This window comes from Pleurodeles waltl, chromosome 7, assembly GCF_031143425.1.
Source record: "Pleurodeles waltl isolate 20211129_DDA chromosome 7, aPleWal1.hap1.20221129, whole genome shotgun sequence".
Classification (NCBI taxonomy): domain Eukaryota; kingdom Metazoa; phylum Chordata; class Amphibia; order Caudata; family Salamandridae; genus Pleurodeles; species Pleurodeles waltl.
Genome location: NC_090446.1, coordinates 1,287,547,109 through 1,287,571,359, shown reverse-complemented (window position 1 = coordinate 1,287,571,359; position 24,251 = coordinate 1,287,547,109). Strand labels below are relative to the sequence as shown.

The 24,251-nt window shown below is 40.7% G+C and overlaps 1 protein-coding gene across 1 annotated transcript in view; it reads left to right on the top strand.

The window, feature by feature from the left end:
- The first annotated feature begins 2,497 nt into the window (after nt 1–2,497).
- The window catches only part of LOC138247039 (extracellular calcium-sensing receptor-like), a 246,037-nt gene continuing 224,283 nt past the window's right edge, over nt 2,498–24,251 (top strand). Inside the window, exon 1 of the mRNA XM_069201789.1 lies at nt 2,498–2,755. Within this exon, the coding sequence (XP_069057890.1) occupies nt 2,498–2,755 (258 nt within the window). The remainder of the gene's footprint in view (nt 2,756–24,251) is intronic.

Sequence of the window (24,251 nt, the reverse complement as noted above, 5' to 3'; positions counted from 1 at the left end):
AAATCTCAAAGTGGGATTTTGTTTTTTAAAAATAAAAATAAAAACAGTGACCTGCTCACCATGGACATTTTCCCCCAAGGCATGTGGATCATTATACAGTTTTCACTGTCCCTTAACATCAGAGTTTACTAGGTGGTGATAGAAAACAAGTTATTTATACACCAGCACCTACTTGGGGGCTGACAAGTAGCAAAACCTCAGACTGCCATTACTCTGGTAGCCCATTGGAGGTGTATGTCAGTGGGGTTGATAGAGTAGCCTCTGCTGTCAATATACCAAAGGTATGCCCAACTTTAAATGAGTTGGGCAGACTTACCCTCTCTGGTAAACTCTAAATTGGACCCTACTCATCCCTCCAATCTTTCCCATTTGCTCTGCTACCTGACTCACCTCTTTGAATACTCTCTTGGATCTCATTAGCATTTAAATGGCTTCTGGGTAATAGAGGGTGCTTTCTATGTTTAATCCCTCTCTACATCAACAACTCGTCCGGCTCAACTGAAACTAGTTGAACACCATTATTTCCTTATCTTCATAAAACCTTTTCCATCTCAGCTTAAACTGGTTGAATGCCATTGTCTGTTAGAGTAGTCGGAGATAGCCTTTTCTGCTGAAAATCTTCTTCTGGAAAGTGGGCTCATTGGTAATGATCAGTATAACTATTGTGAGCTGGAATTCAAGGGGGAAGACTCGCTGCAGGAAAAATATATGTTTCTAGTAGGGGTGACAGCGTCATCAGCTGATTTCACCAGAAGGACATGGATTAATTTCAAACAGTAATCCTCCTATATAGTTAAGAGAAAATGTTCCAGTTAATTACATTTGGGATTAAGGTGAGTGGGATAACAGTGAGTTTGCATTGAAGAAGCATAAGGAATTTACTGAAGTATCTAGCAATAATTTCAGATACTTGTTTGGTAACACACAGAAAAGAATAATGTAGAGAGGAAAGCATGTATGGTCATATGTAAAGTGAAGGGGTTCTAATTACTGTACAACAAGCCATGTTTAATGAATTGGACGAGTTAAAAAAGGAAGAAAGAATTACAGAGGTGTAAACAAACAACTGGGTGGCACCATTAGTAGTAATATTATAGGCCTCAGTAAAGGTCAGGGTGTGTATTGACCTAAGAGAGCTTAATAAATCTTAGTGGTGGATAGAAACCCTCTGCCCAATATCTCAGAACAGTTGCCTCAACTGAAGAGTGTCAAAGTTTTCTTGACACTGGATTTCATGTTAGCTTACCACTAGATTAAGCTACATGAACAATTTAAAGAACTAATACCATTTATCACTCCAATTGTTTTTTTTGTTTTTTTTTAAATTCATGGATACCATTTCATCTCATTTCCACAGTCTCAAGGTTTTAAAGAGCCATGGAAAGGGTTTTAGAAGGCTTGTCAGGAGTGAAAATATATTAAGATGATGTTTTGGTTCATAGCATGTCAGTTGAAGAGCACAAGTGTTGTTTAAGATAAGTAGTTAACAGGTTCTGAGCTACTGACCTCACCTTCAAAAATGCTAAATGCAAATTTAACAGAAGTGGGATTACATACCTGGGTCATAGAATTAGGGTAGATTGCATAAAGCCTAGTGATGATCTGGTTAATACTATCCAAAGGCTGCCACTATCTGAAAATAAAGATGATCTAGTATTTTCAGGTATGGTAGAATACTATAAAAAATATATTTCTCATGTATCTGATACTTGTGGATAGACATACTAACACCGCATCAGCTCATTGTTTGCAATATATATTTATACTTCAAGGTTGTGCACTTTGTGCCTTATCTGCCAGATAGCATCCAGTCACCTCTTTCGCAACTTTCATCTGACTTTCAACATTGTGTTAAATCACACTGGATGCTGCCTTGTTAAGATACTATAGTTAAGGTTTTATTATTGTTTTTTTTAGTTCAATATAGTTTGAACTTGGCCCCAGTGAGCAGCACAGTACATTAAAGAGAACATTTTTATTGCAACCTGTACATCCAAAGCAGCACGTTGCTTGACATATAAGAGAATTGTGTGCCCTATCCAAATGACACCAGATTAAAGGAATCAGGTTGTGATTGGGGAGAAGGCTGCTAGCACTTTATGGGTGCAAATGCTAGAGAACATAGTTATTTTTGCAGATCATACATTTTTAAAATGTTAGATTTCCAGAAGCATGAGAATTTCTGTCAAGTGCCTAACCAAAGAATGGACCTCAAGTTTTTGGGATGGAAAGTAAGCAAATAAGCACCTCTTTATTTTAGGATTTGTACCCCAAGATAAACACACTGAATAATGCATTCCAAAAGCGAAAATAAAGATCTCATAGCTTTAGGCCATCTGAGAATCTCTAGATAACATCATAATGTCAAGGAAGAATTTAATGTTGCAGTAATGCAAAGAATCAGTACACTATTTTATTTCACGCCGATACACAAGCTAATATTTCTGCGGTCTCTGTTTCCAGGTTTTATGACCTGTTTTATCGCATCGCACTGGGTATGATCTTTACAATTGAGGAGATAAACCAGAATGCAACACTTCTTCCCAATGTCAAACTGGGATTTGTTATCTATGATTCATGCAACACAGTGGTAAAGGCTCTAGAAAGCACAGTTCAGCTTCTCACCTCAGAGGAGAAGGCCATTCCAAATTTCCGATGTCAATTCCAACAGCCAGTAGCAGCTATAGTCGGGGATGACAAATCCTTTGTGTCCATCGCTATGGGAAGACTATTGGGTCTTCAGAGGATTCCACAAGTAGGTACTCTCTTCATTCTCTCTGATGTCAATCATGTTGGAACATTCCTGAATTAAAAAGGTTCTACTTGCTGGAAAATGTATGTATGTTTCTGGTATTTGTATAGCACATGCCTAGCCAAAATGGAGAGAAGCACTGTCATATGCATCCTCCATAGTCAACAAGTGACAGGAGAGGTGGCTGGGTTATGCAAGCACAAGTGCACTATTACTACATTATGATCCATGTACCTCACCTCTGATGCAAAGGCTTCAACAGCAGGTTTGAAGCCACTTTCTAGTAGAAACAGGTTCACTTTCTTTAGAAGAGTGAAAAAGGCCAGGGGTCTTTGTTTTTTGGCATGGTTCCTTGAGGAAGAAAACAGGCAAAAACCATTGTTGTGTATCCACTGCCTGGTTGCTGAAGCACTGCCAGATATCTGTCTCTAGATTTATTAAGGATGCGCTGGGTGCTTCAAAGCATATTTTGGTTGTTAGATGTACAACAACACTTGGAATAATAATAGTACAGTCCACAAACACACACACACACACACACCACACAAACACACACACCACACACACACACACACACTTACACACAGCCCTCAGAGCCCAGATTTAGAGTGGCTGGAGTCTTTTGCCATCTTGAAAATGGCCAAAGTTGGTAGGGTTGGCCCCAGTAACCCTTGCCTCAATGGTAGGAGTGTGCCAAGGAGTTGCCCATTATCTTAGGCCAGGCATAAATATGCCTTCTCCAGGCACCTACATCAGAATCCACTTGGACCTGAGGAAGAACAGAAGAGGACTAGATCTCTTTTCTGTGACCTGAGAGGAGTCCTGAAGGACTGGGCCTTCTCTCTCTTGTACAGAGGTCAAAGAAGTGGACTTCAAGGGTCGTAAGGAGGACCTCCTATTCAAGCTACAGGAAAGCAAAAAGCTACAAGAAGCCTTTTGTTCAATGGCACCACTGACTAGAGGCAACCAAGCTCAACTGGGCCCCACTGTTGGCCTCTATCCTGCTGATGGCCTCTGTCTGACACCTTGTGAGTCACTGAGTCCCTCTCTTGAGGTCCTGACTGTGTTAGAAGTGTACTCCTGTGGTGGATTATGACTTAAAGGATTTAGGGCCTTTCTTAGAATTTGGCAGATGGGTTACTCCATCACAATGGTGATGGATATCCTGTCTGCTGAAATATAAAATCATTGTTTCCGATGGGATTTATATTTCCACGGACACAATATCTGTTACCGTTGTGACGGAGTAACCCATCTACCAAAATCTAAATCAGGCCCTAAATGTGAAAGTAAAATCTTTGACTAGGATTAACTTGGTTGGTGTAGCCAACCCACTCTCCATCAGAGTCAGAGTTAAATTACAACTAAGTCTTAGTCTACCATGTCCATTGACTATCATTGGCACTTTGTGTTTCTTGGGCTATTCCTACTTAAAACTTTAAAAAGTTATATCTATGATTTCCCCCCTTGGATTTTTGCCTTGTTGGTCCCATTCTGCTTATTACATTTTACTCTGTTTTTTCTAATTTGGTTTAGGATTGAAAATGTTACTTTATTACTGTTTTGGTGTTACATAAATACTTTACACATTGCCCTAAATTAAGCCTGTCTGCTCCATGCCATAGCTACGAGGGGGTTGAGTGAATTTAGAGACTTTGAAGGATCACCCTGACCAGGGTTGTAATTATTCCTTGGGGTGGGTAGTCCTCCGACTTACACTATAATCCTATTTCTTACACCTATCATTTCAGACAAACGAATGGTGGTGAAGATTAAGTTATAGTGCTGCCTCCAAAGCCTGGAATAAAGTGTCTCTCCTAGGACTGCCTGGGCTAACAATTCCAAACAATCATTTTTAAAACTACTGAAGATTTGATTGACCCTCTCTAGCAGCCCAGTATTCAGTAGCTATCAGGGTCTAGGCAACTCGATTCTGTAATTCTTAACAGACTAAGTTGACAACGTTCACATACAGTATAGGATACATTTCAGCCATATAAAACATCTACTCCCCTTTCAATCATCGATCTCTCTCCTGGTGCTATAGTTAAGTTGTGGTCTGCCTCAACTCACAACACCTATTTGTTAGTTTCTTAACAAGTGAGCTTTAGAATATTTTGACCTTTTGGTAAGATGGTCAGTAACTCCTTAACCTTCAGAAATAAGCCTTTGTGGTATGTATTATTAAACAAAACTTGCCATTCATTCAAACTATGAACCAATCTCCATCATTCACACTGCTGTCACACTGCTAGAGAGTCACATGGTGAGTCAACTATACTTCTTCTTGGAAGGCAAGGACATCACCAGAGACATTCAAGTTGGCTTTCTCCCCTGCCAAAGTATGGCGAAAATCCATTTTGTGGCTCCTAGTTATTAGGAGCACTGCCCATTAGCCTGATTACTTAGATATGACCACAAGATTCTCTTCTCAGTCTTTAAGAAGTTTTTGATGGTATAGTTCATATGTGACGTGTCCATCTTGGAAGAACAGAGTCAATGTTTATCTATGCTTCCTTACATCTTTGTGAATATTTACTGACTGTTTTTTTTTTAACAAGGAGCATTTAGTCAAATGTATTCACTCACACAGCATCCCCTTCTTCATGTAGGATGATTACACCTGGAAACGAATTTGAAGAAGAGGTGGTTTGCTGTTAGCTTTCTAACTACCTATGACAAATATCTGGAAGTGGATGTGCAGCTTGTGGCTCAAACATATTTCTGACAAGACAGATGTCCTTGTAGTGGAGGTAGGAGGATTCTAATCTTTCTCTGGCTTCCTACTTTGCCCATGGCATGGGAACTTGTTCCAGTCCAGAGAAGGTAATAAGGAACTTCTGCTTCACATTCAATAATGTGTGGACTCAACTTTTGAGATCTCGGTCATTGTCTCTCCTGATTCTTTCTTCATCAGTTGCACAGTCATGGCGTACCTTGTTGAAAAGTGTAAAGACCTTGCTGTCTCTATCATCTTTGCCTTTTATCTCAATTATAGTAATGGACATTTGACATTTTAGGGATATCTGAATAATTGCTGACAACCCAAAAAGCAATTAAAAATATTGCTGTTAAATTGGTGGCTGGTTTATCCAAATTAAACCTTGCCAAATCCCTTCTTCACTAACTTAATTGACTTCCTATTCAGGATAGAAGATACTTCAAGGTGTTGAATATAATGCTACCCTCCTTAATAGCAAACATTTGCAAGGCTACATCCCCTAGAGAACACTAGTCTCCTTTGGCCATCTGCTCTTGAAAGTGGCAAGCTTAAAAAAACATAGGGGTATATTTAAGAGCCCCTAGCGCCACCTTAGCGCTGCCATAGTGTAATTCTTTTGACGCTAAGGTGTCAGTAAAATGACTTTTTCCCCACGCCATATTTACAAAGTGGTACCCTGCATGCATAACGCCCCTTTGTAAACCCCTGCCCCACATTATGCCTGCACCAGGCATAATGTATGCAAGGGGGGCGTTCCAGTGCTAGGAGGCCCACAAAACTGCAGCATTGAAATGTATAAGATTTCACTGCACCATTTTTGGCATCATTGATAACACCTGCTCAGAGCAGGCATTAAAATGACAAACTCATTGAAACCTATCGGCCTCCTTGCACTTTGGTACACTGGCGTAAAGAATGTTGCCGCTCATGTAGCAAAGCGCCAAAACGTTATTGAACTAGCTACCGCCATGATGTGCCATTTGATAAATACGGTGCAGCCATGGTGTCATTAGGTGCCGGTATGGGGGCTGCATAAAAAAGTTGCTCTTCAAAGCTGTTGCACCACTTTTTCTTAAATATAGGCCATATTTTTGGTGGAAGACATTTCATAACACTCACCTCTCTCTTTAGAAATCTTTGCAAATCCAATTAAGACCCTGTTAGGTTAGGTTATTTTATGAATATTTGTATAGTGCACAATGTCTATGGGAGGATATCTAGGCGTTGGAGCTGGAGCTGCATGGATCCACTACCTTCCAAAAGAATCTGAAAACTTGATTTTTTACCTTTCTCTCCCATGTTCCATTAGCACATCCCAGGAATGTGTGTGGCTCCTTCTTCCATCTACCACCATGAAACCAGTTCTAGTGTACATATTGCCATATAGCTTAGAACTTAAAAAGTAAACATCATAACAAAACATAAGGCCTCCATGCTGTTTTTTCCCAATTTCTCAGAGGGGAAAACAGATTACCTGTGCCTGGCTCTTGAGTTGGAGCCCCTCAGTGCATTGCAGAAAGTCTGACGGTGTGCTCACATCTGAGCCACTTTGAGCTTTGCTCGAAGCATCCTTCTGCCATTGCGTCTTTAATAGCCCTCTGTGACAGTTTTGACTGATCAATCATATCTGTTCTTTGACATATTCTTCTCCTCGTTTTACTGAAATCTGTCTTCTATGGCAGTCAAACTTGGGTCCACTCATTGGTGGCCAAAAATGTATCACTTTAACAACCTACTGAGCTTTTAGGCCCTACTTGACCAAGAGGCCTCCACTCATCATCATGTTTACAGAATAGATTTGGAGGGACATAGGTACTCCAGAAGGAGTGAAACAAGAAAAAGAGGATATTGATTCTTAATGGCCATTATGGTGAGCTCACAGCACCTTTGATACACTTGTTTAATTTTCTGGGTTGTTTTAGCACAAACAACTTAGTAGCCTTAGCTGGTGACGTGGGATGTCGTATCAAACCCTTCAGTAAAGTATCTTGTATATATGTATTTAAATCCCTTTACTCTCTTAGACTAAGGACACACATACAACCTGAGATATTTTTTCTATAGGGATCAAGTTGATTGTATAGTTAAATGTGCAATGTGTTGGTGACAGCTCTCCTTCTTTTTGACAGAAATCATTGGGATAGGGTCAATAGTTGTAGCAAAATAAACATACAAAGAAAATGCAAAAGAAACACTGTCGGCCAAGTACCAATTTACAACCTGGTCAACTAGTATGATTATCAATTGAACACTTGTGCTTAAAATGCCCAAACAAATTTCAGCCAAAAAGCATTGGTCCATTTAAAATAATTCACAAAGTGGAAGAAGTAGCAGTTAAGGTAGATCTGCCCTTGACTTTACTTATTCCCCCAGTATTCCAAATGTCTTTGATAAAACCAGTTGTCAATGGAGCAGAGATCCCAACACACCCACAGCCCAGTTTACTGGACAGATACCCAGAATTTGAGGGTAGCTCTGTATTGGCTTCATAAGGAGTAAGAGGTAAGCTGAATTAGCTCATGGATTGGAAGGGCTACGAACCTGAAGGTGGAACTTGAGAGGCTATCTTCATGCATCTCATGGTTAATTTGCTCATTCTGTCAAAGCAAATCAACTAAATTCAAAATCCTGTGTGACCTTAGAAGGGGTCTACTGTTGGGGTGTACTGTCAGGCATGCACTTCAGGTTCCACCAATAAAACCATCAAAGCTAGCGCCCTCCACTCAGAACATAATCTACAGCATTCTTTCAAAGTACCATGTTATACATTTGTGACTGGATGAATTGTCATCAGTTAAAGTTGAATTTGGATAAGACTAAAATTGTGACGACCAGAAACAAACCGCATAGCTGGATCCTTTCCATTTGGCCAGTGGAGATGGGTGCCCTTTTCTCCCCCCAAAAAAGCAGTCAAGAGCCTGGGGATTATCATAGTTGAAGATCTAGCTATGAAACTTCAGATAGCCACAGTAAACTCGTAAACTCATCTTGTTTTCCATTTCCAGAAAATTTAAAACACCTAGAAATATTTTACTCTCAAGGCCATCATTCAGATTATAATCGCCTTGGTCATGTCCTGGATCGACTATGCAAACTCACTGCATCTGGGAGTTCCGAAGGGACTGAGTCAGAGGTTCCAGAACCAGGCTGCCAGGCTGGCTTGACACCAGCCTAGATACTGTTACACTAAACCTCTGATGGCAAAACAACACTGGATGCCATCACCAAGAGGACCTTGTTCAAAACTGGTTGTTCATTTGCAAGTCCCATCACAGCAAAATTCCTACCTTTGTGACCTCTGGAACCAGACTTATACCCCCAAATGTCACCTTGTCAGCTCATCATAATTTCTTAGATTTCCCTAAGCATAACAAAAAGAGGCTGGGTGGTTCAGGATTTGCTGTGACTGGCCCAAACATATGGAATTCAGTTCCCCCACATATAAGAGCCACAACTTCCTATACAAGCTTTCGGACCTCACTAAAAACATGGCTCTTTAGACAGGCTTACAGATAAGCTCTGAGTCTTCTGCCTCTTCTGCCTGAGCATCATGAACTGTTTTTCGTGTTTGTGAGCTTAATAAATACTTTGTAACATGACATAACAAGCATGGCTCTCAGAACTGTCCCTTGAATTACCAGAAACCAGCAAAATTAGATTATCATGGGCAGACTAATTTAATGTTTAAGGCTGACTTATACTAAGCCCAAGTAGGGAGAACATGGCCAGTGCGCTCCTTTATTTCAGCATGGGTTGAAGGTGGGGTGACCACCTGGTTTGGAGGCAAATTCTGGATAGGCCTGGAAAAAATTCAGGACAAAGGGTCAAAATTCAGGACAAAAGGCCTATTGCACCGACACATCCAGGGAGAGGCCACATCCCACCACTTTATCAGTGTATTTATGTGCTATTTTCTACATAGCACTATTCATTCACTATGGTCTTAATGTTATTGCCTCTAGGCATGCTACAGTCAAGTGGCACATTATATCCATTTCCTATAGTAAATGAATGCCTTTGAGCACTGTGTCAAGGGCTTCTGCCATATCCAAATGTACCCACTTTTTCTTTAAGAGAAAGCAACAGCAACATTTTAATAAACATTTTAAATCTGTGACATATAGACTGGGAAATATTAAGGTAAGTGACCTTCTGCTAGTTTAAAGAAGTTGAACAAAAACATCTGCCTCACCCCAACCCGCAGTGGACTTTAAACCTAAATAAATTAAATGAGGCCGAACAGTTTGTGTGGGGGACAGTCTCAAACGCAAAGTAAGGGTATGGTGAATTCACAACTTGTCTGTAGTCTCCTACCCCCTCTTGCCCCTTTTATTTGCCCTTGCGATTGAGCCCCTAGAGGCAAGTTTCTGAGCAAAGGCCAGAGAATGGGGAGTGATTAAACGAGAAACACCACACATCAGCTCACTCTATGTGGATGACCTCCTCATTTATTTACGCGACAGGAACACAGCACTTCCAAGGGTGCTGCAGATGTTGGTGGATTTTGGCCACCTCTCGGGCCTGCGCCTTAACCAGTGCAAGACATGTATCTTTCCGATAGTGGTGGGGGTGCCATGTCCGCTCTCCTGCCCCGAGATTGTCCAATGGGCTCCCAATACTTTTAAATGCCTGGGTAATCAGATCTATCATGATCTGAAAGCCCTGCATGAGGACAACTTGGGAGGAGCATACAGGGCTCTGGAGAAGGCGGTAGCCTTTTGGTGATCGTTAAAACTCCCCATTATGCCTTGGAATGCCCTGTCCAAAATGGTGATGCTCCCCAGACTTCTTTACTACTACACCAACTTGCTATTGCTCATCCCAGCAGCCTGGTTTTGCACCCTGAATGAGCTAATATGGCACGGGGTGCCAGGGAGTGCCACTGGTGACACTCCGCCTGCCACTGAAAGGGGGGGGACTTCGAGTGCCTGATTTTGGACTGTATCACATGATGGCCTAGTTACAGTGGCTGGTGAGATGGCTCCACGGACTGGACTCATCTATTGTCTACTTAGATGAAGCCCATATTCAAGAGGCAGTTATACTGGCTGACCTTCTACAGGGGAGACGGCCCCCCAGCGTTGAACCTATTGGTGGTTGTGGCTCTGGTGGCCTGGCGCAGAGCCCTTGAACGAACACGCATAACAAGCGCATATGCCCCTGCCCTCCTACTGGTAGGCCTCCCACATGGTTACCCTTGCACTTCTTTTACTGCTCGACAGCTACAACACTGGACGGAGGCCGGGATAGTATTGGTGGTGGATCTGTTCCAGGAGGGGATGCTGATCCTCTTTGGTGACCTGACAGATCAGACGGGCCTGTCTGACAGTCAATTCCTAAACTATGAGTCTATCATACGAGCCCTGAGAGACATATGGGGGGAGGGAAGTGAGGAACCTGCAGTAACCGCGATCTTACAATCTATGATGACATTGGGAGGCAGATCCCACCTGGTAACATGGTTCTACAGAGCCCTGAACTGGATGGTGGTCTGCTCTTTGGGAGGACTGAGGGGTAGGTGGGACACAGACCTAGGGAGACAGATGATGAACGCTGAGTGGACTCAGACCTTGGCTTACCCCTACAAAATCTCTTGCAATCCCCGCTTGAAGTATATACAGTATAATTACATCCATAGGACATACCTTACCCTGCATAGAATCAACCAGATATACGGCACGTCATCAGGGGCATGTCCCCGGTGTCGGCTGGACGGTGCTGACTTTTGCCTTATTACTTGGGGATGCCCAGAACTGCAGCGCTTCTGGAGAGAGGTGATTGATCACCTCAGTAGCACACTAGACAGGCAGATGGATTATGGCCCTGCTGTCTGCTTACTGGGAATCTTTGACATGCCTCTTCAAAAAAATGTGGGGAACAGACTTATTGACCTGGCGCTTGGACTGGCATGTAGGAGGGTGACAATGACCTGGAAGTCTAGCACAGGATCCAGACTGAGTACTTGGATGGCAGATGTTACACGCTGAGTTAGGGAGGAGGAGTGGGCCCTCCAGAGGGAAGAGATAAGAGATATGAGAAACAGACTGGTAGCCCCTTATGGGCAGAAGTGGTAGGAACGTGGGAAATACTTGAGGCCACCCTGCACCAACCTGCAAATGGACTGCCTGATCAGGGAAGCTAAGCTTGCAACTGTGCCGGACGCCTGGGACCCCCCAATGAAGGCACGAGCTTAGAGTCGGTGCTGGTGGTGTGAAGCCACTCGGCCTTCTGAACACACTGCACGAACCGGAGAACCGTTGATAACTCACACTATGCTTGTTTTTTCTATACACAGAGTAAGACGAGGGTTAATAATCAGTGTGGGGTACATGCCGAAGGACAACAGTGTATGTTGGTTAAGTAATGCTTGTTATGAACATGTGACCTATGAAACTTTAACAGTAAAGATGATTCTGTGACTAAGATGCTGTACCAACCGAAATACCAATAAATAAACATGTTTAAAAAAAAACTTGTCTACAGTCTCATAGCACTAGACTGTGAGTCCAGACTCTATATTTATCCAAGAACTTGAAGCCCAATCTACCAATTAAAGAGGGTGATGATTTCAAGATAAGATGGGAGATGCACACTAACTGATTTGAAGGGCTGTTGCTAAGAACTAAATAAATAAGCAAAGAAGAGCAAGGTAGAACAATTCCTAAAATCAGACAAGATCCATGTCCTTCCAACCCTGGTATGCTTTTGGCCTTCTCTTCTGCTTTCAGTAATGGGCCACCCAGAACTAGTGAAGATGGTGATGCTACCTCAGTTATCATATCATTTTATAAAACCGTCACTTACTCATCCTTCTTTCTTTCTTCAGACACATGCCACATCTGATTTGGGGGCCTGGCTGGGCAAGATGCTCTTTTCATTCTAAAGCTAAATGTGACTGCTGGTGCAATAGCCCTTCCAGACTTTGAATGTTATTATGTCGCTGCACAGCTCCAATGTGTTGCTCACTGGTTGTTTGGCCACCCCCTACTTGGTACAGGGTCTACCAGCAAAGACTTTGAGGAGGGCTTCCTGTACTACTTATTGTTTACTACTGACCATTCTACCCAACCAAAAGTTATTCCACATATCTTTCTCTTACCTTACTAGAACCCAGGCCTCCCCACTCACACAAGAAAGGTCTGCTCAGGGAAATTCCATCAGTGGCATGCTACAGGCCTCTGGAAACTGTAGGATTTATTTGTTGATGGCAAGCTATTAAATTTCCAAACCCTTACGGCAGGCTACAATCTTCACCTGTCAATCCCTTACTTATGAACACCTTAAGCAATCATTAAATTCCTTATTTCATGTCTGCCGCCTAGCACCAACCCCATACTAGGTGTGCCAGACACTCTATTCCAAATTAGGATGAGGTGATCTCAGGTAACGTTAGGTGGCAAACTGATATGTTGGGTGAACAGAGCATTCATGCAAAATGGAGACCACTCCGAGTCTTCTCTCCATTCTAACTGGGAGACTGACCTGGCCAAATCTCTGCACAATGCAGAATAGGTTACAATAATGGACTATCCCCATAAAGTATCCTGTGGCTTCTGTTTGAAGTATATTCAATGTAATATTCTGAACTGCCTGACTTACCAAACTACGCCATGGAGCCACAGCTTCATTTGACATTTGTCCTTGCCTTATACAATTAGATGTAAATTTGCTTTGCACGCTTTGGTCTGGTCCTACACTCCTTTAATACTGGCCAAGAGTTCATCAGGTGCTGATGACCACAATGAGCCATGTACTAACGAATTCCCCAGAAACTGTCGCACTAGGCAAATTACCCCACCCAAATTTCAAGAAACCCTCCACCAAGTTCCTCAACCTGACTCTTTTCTAGCAAAATGAAATATTGCACTGCAATTCACTGCAATTCACCTCCTTCGACAATTGTAAGTTGGACCAAGGTTTTGCTCTATTGGTTTCTATCTGAGAGCACCCTGTTGCACAGGAAGGAATGAGCTGGTCTGAGAAAATATTGTATTGGACAGAAGTAGAATATTTTGGTGGAAGGCTTTAATGACTGCAGCAATGATGATACACTCCTCCTTGTAATCCGCCTCAACACATACACTCTTGGTTTCTATGTACTAATTGTTCTTGGCAAATTTATGGAAATTAACAAGGCAGTGGTCTAAGGGAACCTATCTGACACACTGCTAGATTTCTCCACTAGAACACTTGACTCTAAGCACCACAGGGTGCATTGCTCTGCTTCTCTATACTGATAGTTAAGGCAGCAGTAACTGGGCATAAGGATGAGGAGGGACAGTTTATTATGGGTCAGTTTGTTAGACAGAAAATGTAAAATATTGTGTACTAACTCTTCATAAATTTATGTAGCACAGCACTGTTCTTTTGTAAATGTACGATGGAATCCTTTGCTACACACCTGGCTGCCATCATGTTATATAACCTCTTTTGGCATGCTACAATAAAAACTTTAAAGCAGCTTATGGTAATGTTTCAATTTAGTACACTAGATCACAGCATTGTATTGACATTTATTTGAAGTCAAAGTTTCTAAATATGAACTTTAAAACGATCCTAAACCCTCTCTCTTGACAACACCAGTAGTGTAAAAGTGAACCAATTACCCGGGGTCCCTTACATCATGGCCAGTATTATTTTTATGGATGGTGGAACATTACTGGCTAATAAAACACACAAGTGAGCTTTTGTACACACTCCATCTTAGACTTTGTTATTTCAAAATGCTCTCAAATATCACTAACAAGTAAATCAGACACAATAAATTGATTTGACTTAGATCACACAGTTTAATCATGCAGGGAATGAGGGATTTGAACCCAGGCTTCCTGGTCACATACATAGCACTTCAGCCACCGACTAGATTAATTAAACTCTCTCAATTCCCTTCAAACCTAGAAGGCAATGTTTTTGTACACTTCTGTAAGATGAATTGCTATCCATCTTATAGAATTGTGTTAAATAAATAACAACCACAGGATAATCTGACACAATAACTAAAAAAGAAAAAGGTACATAATGAAGATAAGGGCAGGCAGGACACCACATGCTAATACCACTGGCTTTTTCAGACATTACAGGGTATATTTATCAAGGCTTTCCATTGCCTAGGATGGGATTTACGATGCCACTCATGGGCTCCCTGCATGACTTGGTATATCTGTTTAAACACAAGGCAGCACAAGTCGTTGCCTTGCGTTACACTACACCAGGAAGCCATTACATGGGTGGAGCGTGGGTGTTCCAATGCATCCTCCCATGTATTCTAAGCATTCCCAGATTTACCAACATTGGTAGACCTCGGAATGCATTAGAATTGTGTGCCTTTCCAGAGGAGATGCAACAAGGGTAAATTTCTCCTTGTAGTTTCCTCTTTCTGAGTGTGTTGAATTCTACAACACACTTAGAAAGAGGAAAATGCCTCTAAGGATTGTTTTCTAAGAAATGGCATATTCCTGCCCTCGCCCTTTCACACAGTGCAGCAAGTTGTTTTGCTGCATTGCGTGAAAAAACAATGTTAAATATGGGCCTACATAACTATTCAAAGCAGTCAAAGTGCATTAAAAAAGTATGAATATTGCAATGGGGACGGGGTAAGTAAATGTGGAGGAAGAATCAAAGGCGTTGCTAAAAAGAACAAATATTCTGTAACTATTTTTTTTATCTTTCCCTGTCAAGTAGCAACTTATAAAACAAGACACACCTTCAATAAAAGTTAAACTAATCAGTGGGAAATGTACTATTTCATGTTATGAAACAGCTATTGGTTAATCCAATCACTACAGATACCTATGGGTGCAACCAGAGGCCCATAGAGTTCAATCTTGTTAGTATAATATAGGATGCCACAAAATGTGTACATAAAATATGATAAAAAGGACTTCTAAAGTATATAATTTAGATATATTTTTCCCTTTATGCCTAATCCATTAAAAGCATGCACTCCATAGCTCAGCTTGGAACACCCTTACAGTACCTCTCAAAAAGAAAATCCCTTTGGCACAGGAGGCTTCAAGTGAGTCCATCAATTAAGTCCTATATTGGCTGCAGAGCAGCTTTTACAATTACATATTTATCCAATTGCACACCTTTGCATTTCATTCTGAGAAGCAGGGACACTGGGAAGAAGGCTTGTTTCTTGTTTATGTGTCTACCCCTCCTTTGGGAACACTGAAAAGGAGACTCCCCCTCTTCCACTTCAGCTGGGGAATTCTCACATTCTCATTTATTTTTTCCTGTAGCTGAAATGTTAAAATTATGGACAATTAGCATCTGTTAAACCTTTAATCACGGACAATGGACATCAGGATTAAATTACAGACAATCCCTGAAAATTACTGACGGGTAGCCACCCTAGTTGAAGGAAGACAAAACGATGCCTCTGTCTGAAGGATTTGCACCTCTAGTGAGAGAGGCACCCATCTCAAATGGTAACTATTTAACCATTTGCAAGGAGCTGAATCATGTACTTGTTACTGTGAAGAAATTTCTGGGTAGCAGCTCTCCTGATGGCAACCTGACTCAGCAGTCCTTCACAGAAGGACAATCTCGGCATCTTTGGGTTGCATACTTGCTTGCTGAAATGTGTTCTCAGCAACTATTGTGAACCCTACAAAAGAAGAGATACAGAATTTAAGTTTCCTCATAAAAGACTAAGAGGGAGGGGACATGCAATGTACAAGGATCTTAAGAAATCAGCGATAGACTGAAATTGCAAGGTTCAAAACTTATCTGTTCATTTTGTAGCCCTAAAGAACTAAACCCGGCAAATAGGAGTTTAGGGGCAACATGTCTCCCTTTCCCTTTGAGAATGTAAAAAAATAAAAGTGAAGCTTTTCCTTTTATATTTTTTAAATCATCCCATTCTCCTTTAAGGAAAACAGGCATTATTAAAGAAAGGAATGCTTTATTTTGAAAGCCATCACAGACATCGTGGACTGCTGACCTAGTGGGACCCACTAGGAATCACTAAATAAAACTGAGTTTCATACATTAGGAATAGTGATTTCCTATTTGCAATTCACAGAAAATCGCAATTAGGTCATCACTATTCCTAATTTTGATACATCTGGTCCTAAATCACTTACAGAACTTTCGCTAACTATGTGCATATAAGTTACAAACAACATTGTAGTGAGTTACCTTTTATCTTACAGTTTCGAAGGAAGAGTTGATGGTCAATGCCCAGAATGCAAGGCATGCCACAAACAACTGTGTATACATTATTTCTTGTGATCATTTAATAATTTGATTGGAGATTACTTGTAGAAGAGTAGAAGAACCATCAGCAGAAGGGACATTAGCACAAAGGGAGAGCTCACAGAACACAAACAAAAAAGTCCACAGTGTTACAGAAGGAAGAACAAGGGTAGTTTAAGGTAAAGTGCAGAAGAAAGTGTAGTCTAGAAAATAACTTTTGAAAGTACTTCTTGTAGTTTGAGTACTTCTTGTTATTCCTACCTTCGAAAGCAGAATGAACGTGAAAGTTCACACCAGAATAACAAGAGCTACAAGATGGAAATATAAGAAGTAGTAGATGTGACATAGATACCAAGCACAGGAAATCTCTCTTACCTAATTCCCCTTTCCCCTACTGGGCACCGTTTACCCACCACATGCATTATGGTTGTCGGTGGGTAGAGAGTTCACAGTGGAATTGAGAGCTGACATCCTATGGAACTATCTGGCTCTCACAGGACAGAGCATTTGCAGGTAAGTTCACCAGGCTTGACACCTTCTTGCTAGTCAAAGCCTATGTTCCTTAGTCTAGGATAGATTGGACCATTGTATTGAATGCTGCTGAGAGGGCTCCTAAAGCTGAAGCATCAGGGTCACCCCTTACACAAAATCATCTAGCACAGAAAAACTTTCAACTTGTTGCTGTGACCCACTAAGCCCGATCCTGGTTCTCGTATTGTGCTTGCTCATAATATCAACACGAAGTATCAACCCCTGGCTGTAGTTAGAAATCAAAGTCATTCATTTGCTTTGAACTTTGGGGACAGTATATGCACATCACCACCTCAAGAGACCTACTAAAATCACAACATGCACACAAAACCCAGCCTTCTCTATTATGAGCACAGAAGCATCAAATGGAAAGCAATTCAACCATCAACATAAGGCTCAGAAACACTTAATACGCTCTGGAACATGCAATTGACCTGATACCAATCACTCTCATTAGTCTGCTTCATGGTTCAGTGATGGGTCAACAGTATTTTTTAAGATCTCTTTTCACCAGGAATAAAATTAATTAGCTCATAATAACAGAGAGGCCAAACGAAGAGGTGGGATCACTCTGATCCTCTTTGCTGATCTTACTTGAATGAAATAACTTACTCTATCAGGAAGATTCATAATCAATTCAAATATCTAGTTTGCCATTGCAGTAATAGACCACTTCCTGGAGGATAATTACAAATTTCTGTTTGAAATCCTTGATCAGACCTTACACTGGTAAACCTTAGCCATACAATTCCTTCTGTTTGAAGACTTTACACAGGGATTCACTCACATTTCTAACAGACCAACACAGCAGTAAGACACACACTAAATGTTACAACATTCTAATGGATTCTAAAATTGATACAGCAATGCCTTATTTTTTTTTATTTTACAGCTACTATGCCAGTAGTATTAAACAAAAGTGCACACCGTATCAAAGAGTTCAATGAGGCAGAACTTGGAAAACTGTATAAAACAGCTGGAACCTTTTCAGCATTCAATGGTGATACTGTAGGCCTAATTCACATGGGTAACTTTCATTTTTGAGTAATTTTATAGCTTTTCAGTGTTCACAAGTTCTTAGTGTAAGTTACCACTTAAAAACCGTAGCAAGTTCTGCACAAGTAGTGAACTTACTCAAACTTACTCAAACGTGCAGGTTGTGAATCAAGCCCAGAATCTCTGATTATTAGGATCACAACATTACCTATCTTAGCAATAAACAAGTTGATACAGCTAACAATAAGGAAGTCCAAACAGGGCTTCAAGGTGACCAATAAATGAAAATAATTCAAGGACAATATGGCCATAATGATAAGACTGTTAATATCTTTAGAAAACATCACATTTTATAAGGTTTGAGGCAAAGAAACCACACAATCAGTATTGTCAGACATGACTTAATAGGGCTGAATTAGCAAAGATATATAATGTCCGACCAATCATTATTAAAGTACACAAGATAATCAAATGGGATACATCTAGTAAACACATACTATACTTCATAATAATGATTAGGCATCCATAGGAAATTAAGAAATTACATAATGTTTCATAATGCAATAAGTACAATGGTTAGTTAAGGCAATAAATGGATGACTGAGACGTCTCAAGGAAAGATACAAAGAGAGGAACAACCTAGATATGGCTTCCTCCTGATGAACACAAATTAATAAACATCACAATGAACAAAGCTTCTAGTTTGCTGATTTTCTCTAATGGAAAAGTGCACTGAGAAACTCAAGCACATGGAAAGTGCTTGGTCACATAAAATAAAAATGTACTTTCTTTTAGCAATTGTGAATGAGTGTCAGTGCAATCTGGTCGCTGTCCAGTCTTGCTAACTTAAATATATCTGAATGAGGCATTAGTTTCTTATTTAAAAAAAAACAGTCTACCAGACTGATCCATCTAATGTCTCTGTTATTGAAAACAAAGGACAAAAGCTACAGCCCCTGTACACTATATTTGAGATCATTAGGCCTACAAAGAACATATTAAAATACATTTCAGATGTATAGAATAAGAAGACTCCTAATTTAAAAAAAGATGCATTGCAAAAATTGACTATGAAAACAGAGAATTAAGGACTCAGTGATTCTTGAGGCGCTTCCTACTCCACGTTCAAGACATTTGTGCAAAGGAATTCACAAGAAGCAAATGGATATATATTTTTTTTACTTCAGAGCTATCCACAAATTAGAAAAGAAAAAGATCCAATCTGCAAGGTCTCTTAGACAATGTTTCCTTGATTTCTTCTGTAATTCTACTCCCAAAATAAATCAGATGTGAATGCTTTTAGCATTTAAGGGAAGAAATGTTATTTCCTAAAGTAAAATGAAAGACCAGAGTAATCGATATATATTCCCAATATATTGATTTTATAGACACATTTCCAGATAGCATGGGAACATATAATGGTATGTTTCATAGATTCCTTCTTCTCTGTATTTTCTGTGCAATCTTTGCCCTAATCACACCAGGAGATATGAAATAACATTGATTTTGTAAAATGTTGATTGCTTAAGCAAAATATGCATTGACATCTTACCATTTATTTAATTGTTATTAGCCTATCCGGCCTTAACAATAATCACACAGTAGATATCAATCCCTCGAACTCAATAAAAATCACATTAAGATAAAAAACATCTCAATACAAGGAACTATGCTTGAATTTTTGATTTAACATGTGCCGAAATGTATCCAATTTACCATGCATTATCGTAAAACCTGATTTGACCATAATTTACATAAAAACTTAACTTATTCTAGAAAAACATTATGAATCTAATATTTAAAATGTCTTATTATGGGACGAGTCATTTGGGGCCTTGCATTGCCTTCCAGTCATTTAATAAAAGACCGAGGCCTAACCCAGTTTACATTGCCCTGCACCGATTTCCCAAGCTAAATAGGTACGGGATAACATAGGCTATTGTGCCTGTGCCAACTGTAGGTGCATTGATAGACGTAATTTCCATGCTTCCAAGATATAAGTTGAGACCTTTGTCACAATGTATTTCTCATCTGAACGCATACATAGCGCTTCCGCCTCCTTGCACTTCCTAACTCCGAAAGTTCTGAAAAGTGGACAAAGGTACAATTTACGGAGTCTGAGCGTAAAGTGACATAGTAAAAGGAAATGGGAAAGTGTTTCCGGACCACCATGAAGACATGGACAACATTCTAAACTACCCGGAGGAGCGGATTGCCATCTGTTGACCACCGCTGTCACTGGTAGGGTGCCCATACGGAATTTAAAGTAGAGAGCCCTTTTTTCCTCCGGATAAATACTGTCTATGAATATTGCTGGTTTAAGCTCTTGGTTAAACAAAATATACCGTTTGAATAAAGGGCTAAATGACTCGCACATAATCTCTGTCTTTCGCTCCCAATATGCCTTTTTTATGACAGCAAGACTAGGCCTTCCGATTTTTTCAGGATGGAGCCAAAAGTCATCCTGGCCAATAGCAGCCAGGATAGTTGAAATATGTTTGAACCAGGGCAGTTTCCGATGGTTTTGCAACTTCATGATATCCTTGAGTACGTCTCTGAATGGTTTGAGAGCCTCTTTTGTCCAAATACGGATCCAGTATCTTACTGGAGCCAGAGCGATGTAGTCCTCAACCTTTCTCATCTGTAGATCAATTCTTATTGCTTTCATTGGTGTAGCATTACCTAGACAAAGTAGTTGGCGTAAGAATTTGTTCTCGGTTACTTGTATTGATGGAATCTTTCTGAATCCCCAAATCTCTGCGCTGTAAAGTGCTGCGGCTCTTGCTTTTGTTTTGTATGCAAGCAGCGCGGAGCTCACGGAGTGATTGCCTGTAGCCTTTGCAAATCTGAGTACTGCTCCGGCTTGTTGGGCCAAGGAAATTCTGCTTTTGTAGATTTGTGGTTTCCATGTCTGTTTTTCATCTAATCTGCAGCCCAGGTAATCATAGGAGGCCACTCGGGCCAAAGGCTTATTATTTACCCTAAAAGTCGATTGCAACGTCTGTTTTTGGTTGAGAATCATAAACTTTGTTTTCCCCTCATTGATTACCATGCTCCTTGAGGTACAGAAAGATTCGAAGCCCCTAAGTAGACCATGCATTGCTATCTCTGTTCTTGCCAGTAATACGGCGTCATCAGCAAAGAGCAAGATAGGTATACTTTCATTGGCTAGTTTTGGCACATCCAGATTTAATTCCTTCAAAACTTGACTTACTTTATTTATATAACAATTGAATAAGGTTGGGGCCAAAACGCAGCCTTGTTTTACACCTCGCTCAATTGGAATTTTGGCCGTGTAATCATTTCTCGTAGAATATCTGACCCTGGCAGTGTTTCCTGTATGCAATAGAATTAGCAGCCTTAAGATTTTTCCCTGTATACCCATGTCCGACAATAGCTGCCATAATGTTTGGCGATTTACGCTGTCGAAGGCTGTTTGGAGATCCACAAAGACCAGGTATAATGGACAGTTTTTAAGGGTGGCGTATTTAGCACAGATCATGTTTAGCTTAAAAAGTTGGTCTGTTGTACTTTGGCCTCTCCTAAAACCAGCTTGGTGTGTTGATATTAAATCTCCGTCCTCTAGCCATTGGTCTAGACGCGACTGAATCAATTTGGCAAAAATCTTTCCAACACTATCAAGCAGTGAGATAGGTCTATAATTGCTCACCATGTCCCGAGGCCCTTTTTTGTGAATTGGAACGATTATTGATTCCTTCCAAGAAAGAGGGATTACCTCGTAATGCCAAACACTGTTGAATAGACGGGCTAGAGCAGGTAACCATAACGTTAGCTGGTTACGGTAAGCATCTGAAGGGATGCCATCTGGGCCTGCAGCCTTGTGCGGCTTTTGAAGGAGGATAACTTGTTTAATCTCTTTTTCACTAAATTCTGGTATTAACTTCATTGCACGTGGAATGACGTGGGCTACTTGCGTGGAATTTGTGCTGGAAAATTCGTTAGAGACTAGTACGTTCTGGGTTCCGTTTACCAATCTAAAAAGACAATTTGAAGATGCTGCGTGGGTCTTTTGAAGAGGAAATACTTTGCTTGATCTTTGATTTCTGCCTCCCAGCCCTTGAGTGAGGATGTTTGAGTTAGTGGTCATCCCTGGTTCTGTCTTGGCCACTTCCTGATACAAGGCAGTAAAGTGCTTTACCCAAAGTTGAGGGTTAATATTCAGTTCTAGGTTTTTCGGGGGGCCTTCGCATCCCCACCTGACTATCTCCCAAAACTTTTTGGAGTTCCCTGCCGTTATTGCTTGCAGTAGAGTTTTCCAAAGTTTATGTGGAAATATCTTTCTTTTGTATCTTAATAATTTTTTGTACTGTTGCCTACATCCATGAAAATGTTGCTCGTTGGAATCATTCAAGTGCCGGTTCTTCAGTGCTTGTGATAAGGTCTTTTTTAGCTTTAAACACTCTTCATCGAACCAGCCCTCCATCATTTTAGGACTGATTTGAGGATGCTTGATCTTTTCCTTTTTTGTTTGCAGTAGCAAATTATTAAAGTTATGCAGGAGGGGTATAGCGTCATTGTCTGATGGGTTTAAGAACGTGCTAAGTGATGACAACCAGGTTTGGCTGGGAACACTCATATAAGGTTCATCCTCATTTGACCTTAATATGTTTTTCCTGTTTGGTCTCATGGTTAATGTTAGGCTATTTCCGTTGAATGGAGACTCCGCCTTCCCTGGGCTCGTGTCCGGATAGACTATCTCCATTAGCAGTGGGTCGTGATCACTCTCGATTCTGTCCCTTATTTCCATATCGATGACGTAATGCCAGGCTTCGATGTTTATTGCCATATAGTCAATTATGCTTTGCCTTTTTCCAGTTCGAAAGGTAGATTTAAAAGTTTTATCTGACTTTGTTCTCCCATTTAATGTGCGAAGTCCTCCTTCTATTAATGCTTCAAAGATTAATTCTCCTTTCTTGGAGTCATTACAACGTTGGATAAGAGGCGTTGGGATATTCCAAGCATAATCTTCCTCTGCTACTTGTTCGTCCCAGAGGATAGAATGAGGTTTAGTGTTAAAGTCACCACATATCAATAAAAAGATTTTACAAGGTTGGAGAGAGCGATTGTTCATGTGACCTGGTACTGGGTTCCTCCGATCCATAGATCTTTTGTTTAGGATATGTTCTTTAAGGAGCCGCACCCCTGGCGTAACTTGAGCCCGGCTGATAGGTGGGAAGTACACATTTACTATTTCAAGTGACCATTCCTCGTATTTGACTGCGAGGGTCTGGATTCCCTTGCTTTGTACGGTGTGAGTTACTACGGAGTTCCTCAGTAATGAAGTCCTAATCCAAATACTCAGACCTCCCGAGGGTCTTCCTTTTTTTTGCTTAATTGCAGGTGAGTGGAAGGTGGCGAACCCATCTAGGTCAATAGCATGTGTAGACCAAGTTTCTTGGAAGCAGCTGATGTCTTGTTTTTTAATGAATTCAACCCAGTCTTTATCTTCCATTTTGTTTTTTAAACCTGCTATGTTCCAGCTTAGAATTTTTAATATGGGACTGGTTTTATTTTTTATGTTCGAGTTATCCATTTTTTGCTACGAGCTTTTAAATGATTGCTCTTTGCAATTCTGTAACTGTGGGGAATTACCCCTACTGTTTCTAGGGGAATTAGCTACCAGGCAGAACCTCATGTTACTCAAGTTTATTCGTTCAGGCAGTTGTTGTTTGGAGCTGATTGCTCCCTGAAGTATCGAGCCGAAATTGCCTTTTGCCTCTTGCCTACGCATCATGTTTCGGTCTGTAGCTTTTTCAAGAAGTATTGTTGGATATAGTTCTTTTTGCGGAGTAGCAATGGATATTCCCCAGGTCTTCATCGTGTTTGAACATTTTAAGATCTGTTCTGCTATCCAAGGTGAGGCCCAGACTGTTTCTGTTAATTCCCCGTTCTCTAATTCTTTTTTTGGTATGAATCTTACTGAAAGGAGATCTTTAGTTGTTACATTCTGTAAGGCTGGCAGGGAGTTAACAAGACATAAGATGTTAGACCTATTCAGGATGTCGTGACTTCCTCTTGAGGAGTACTCAG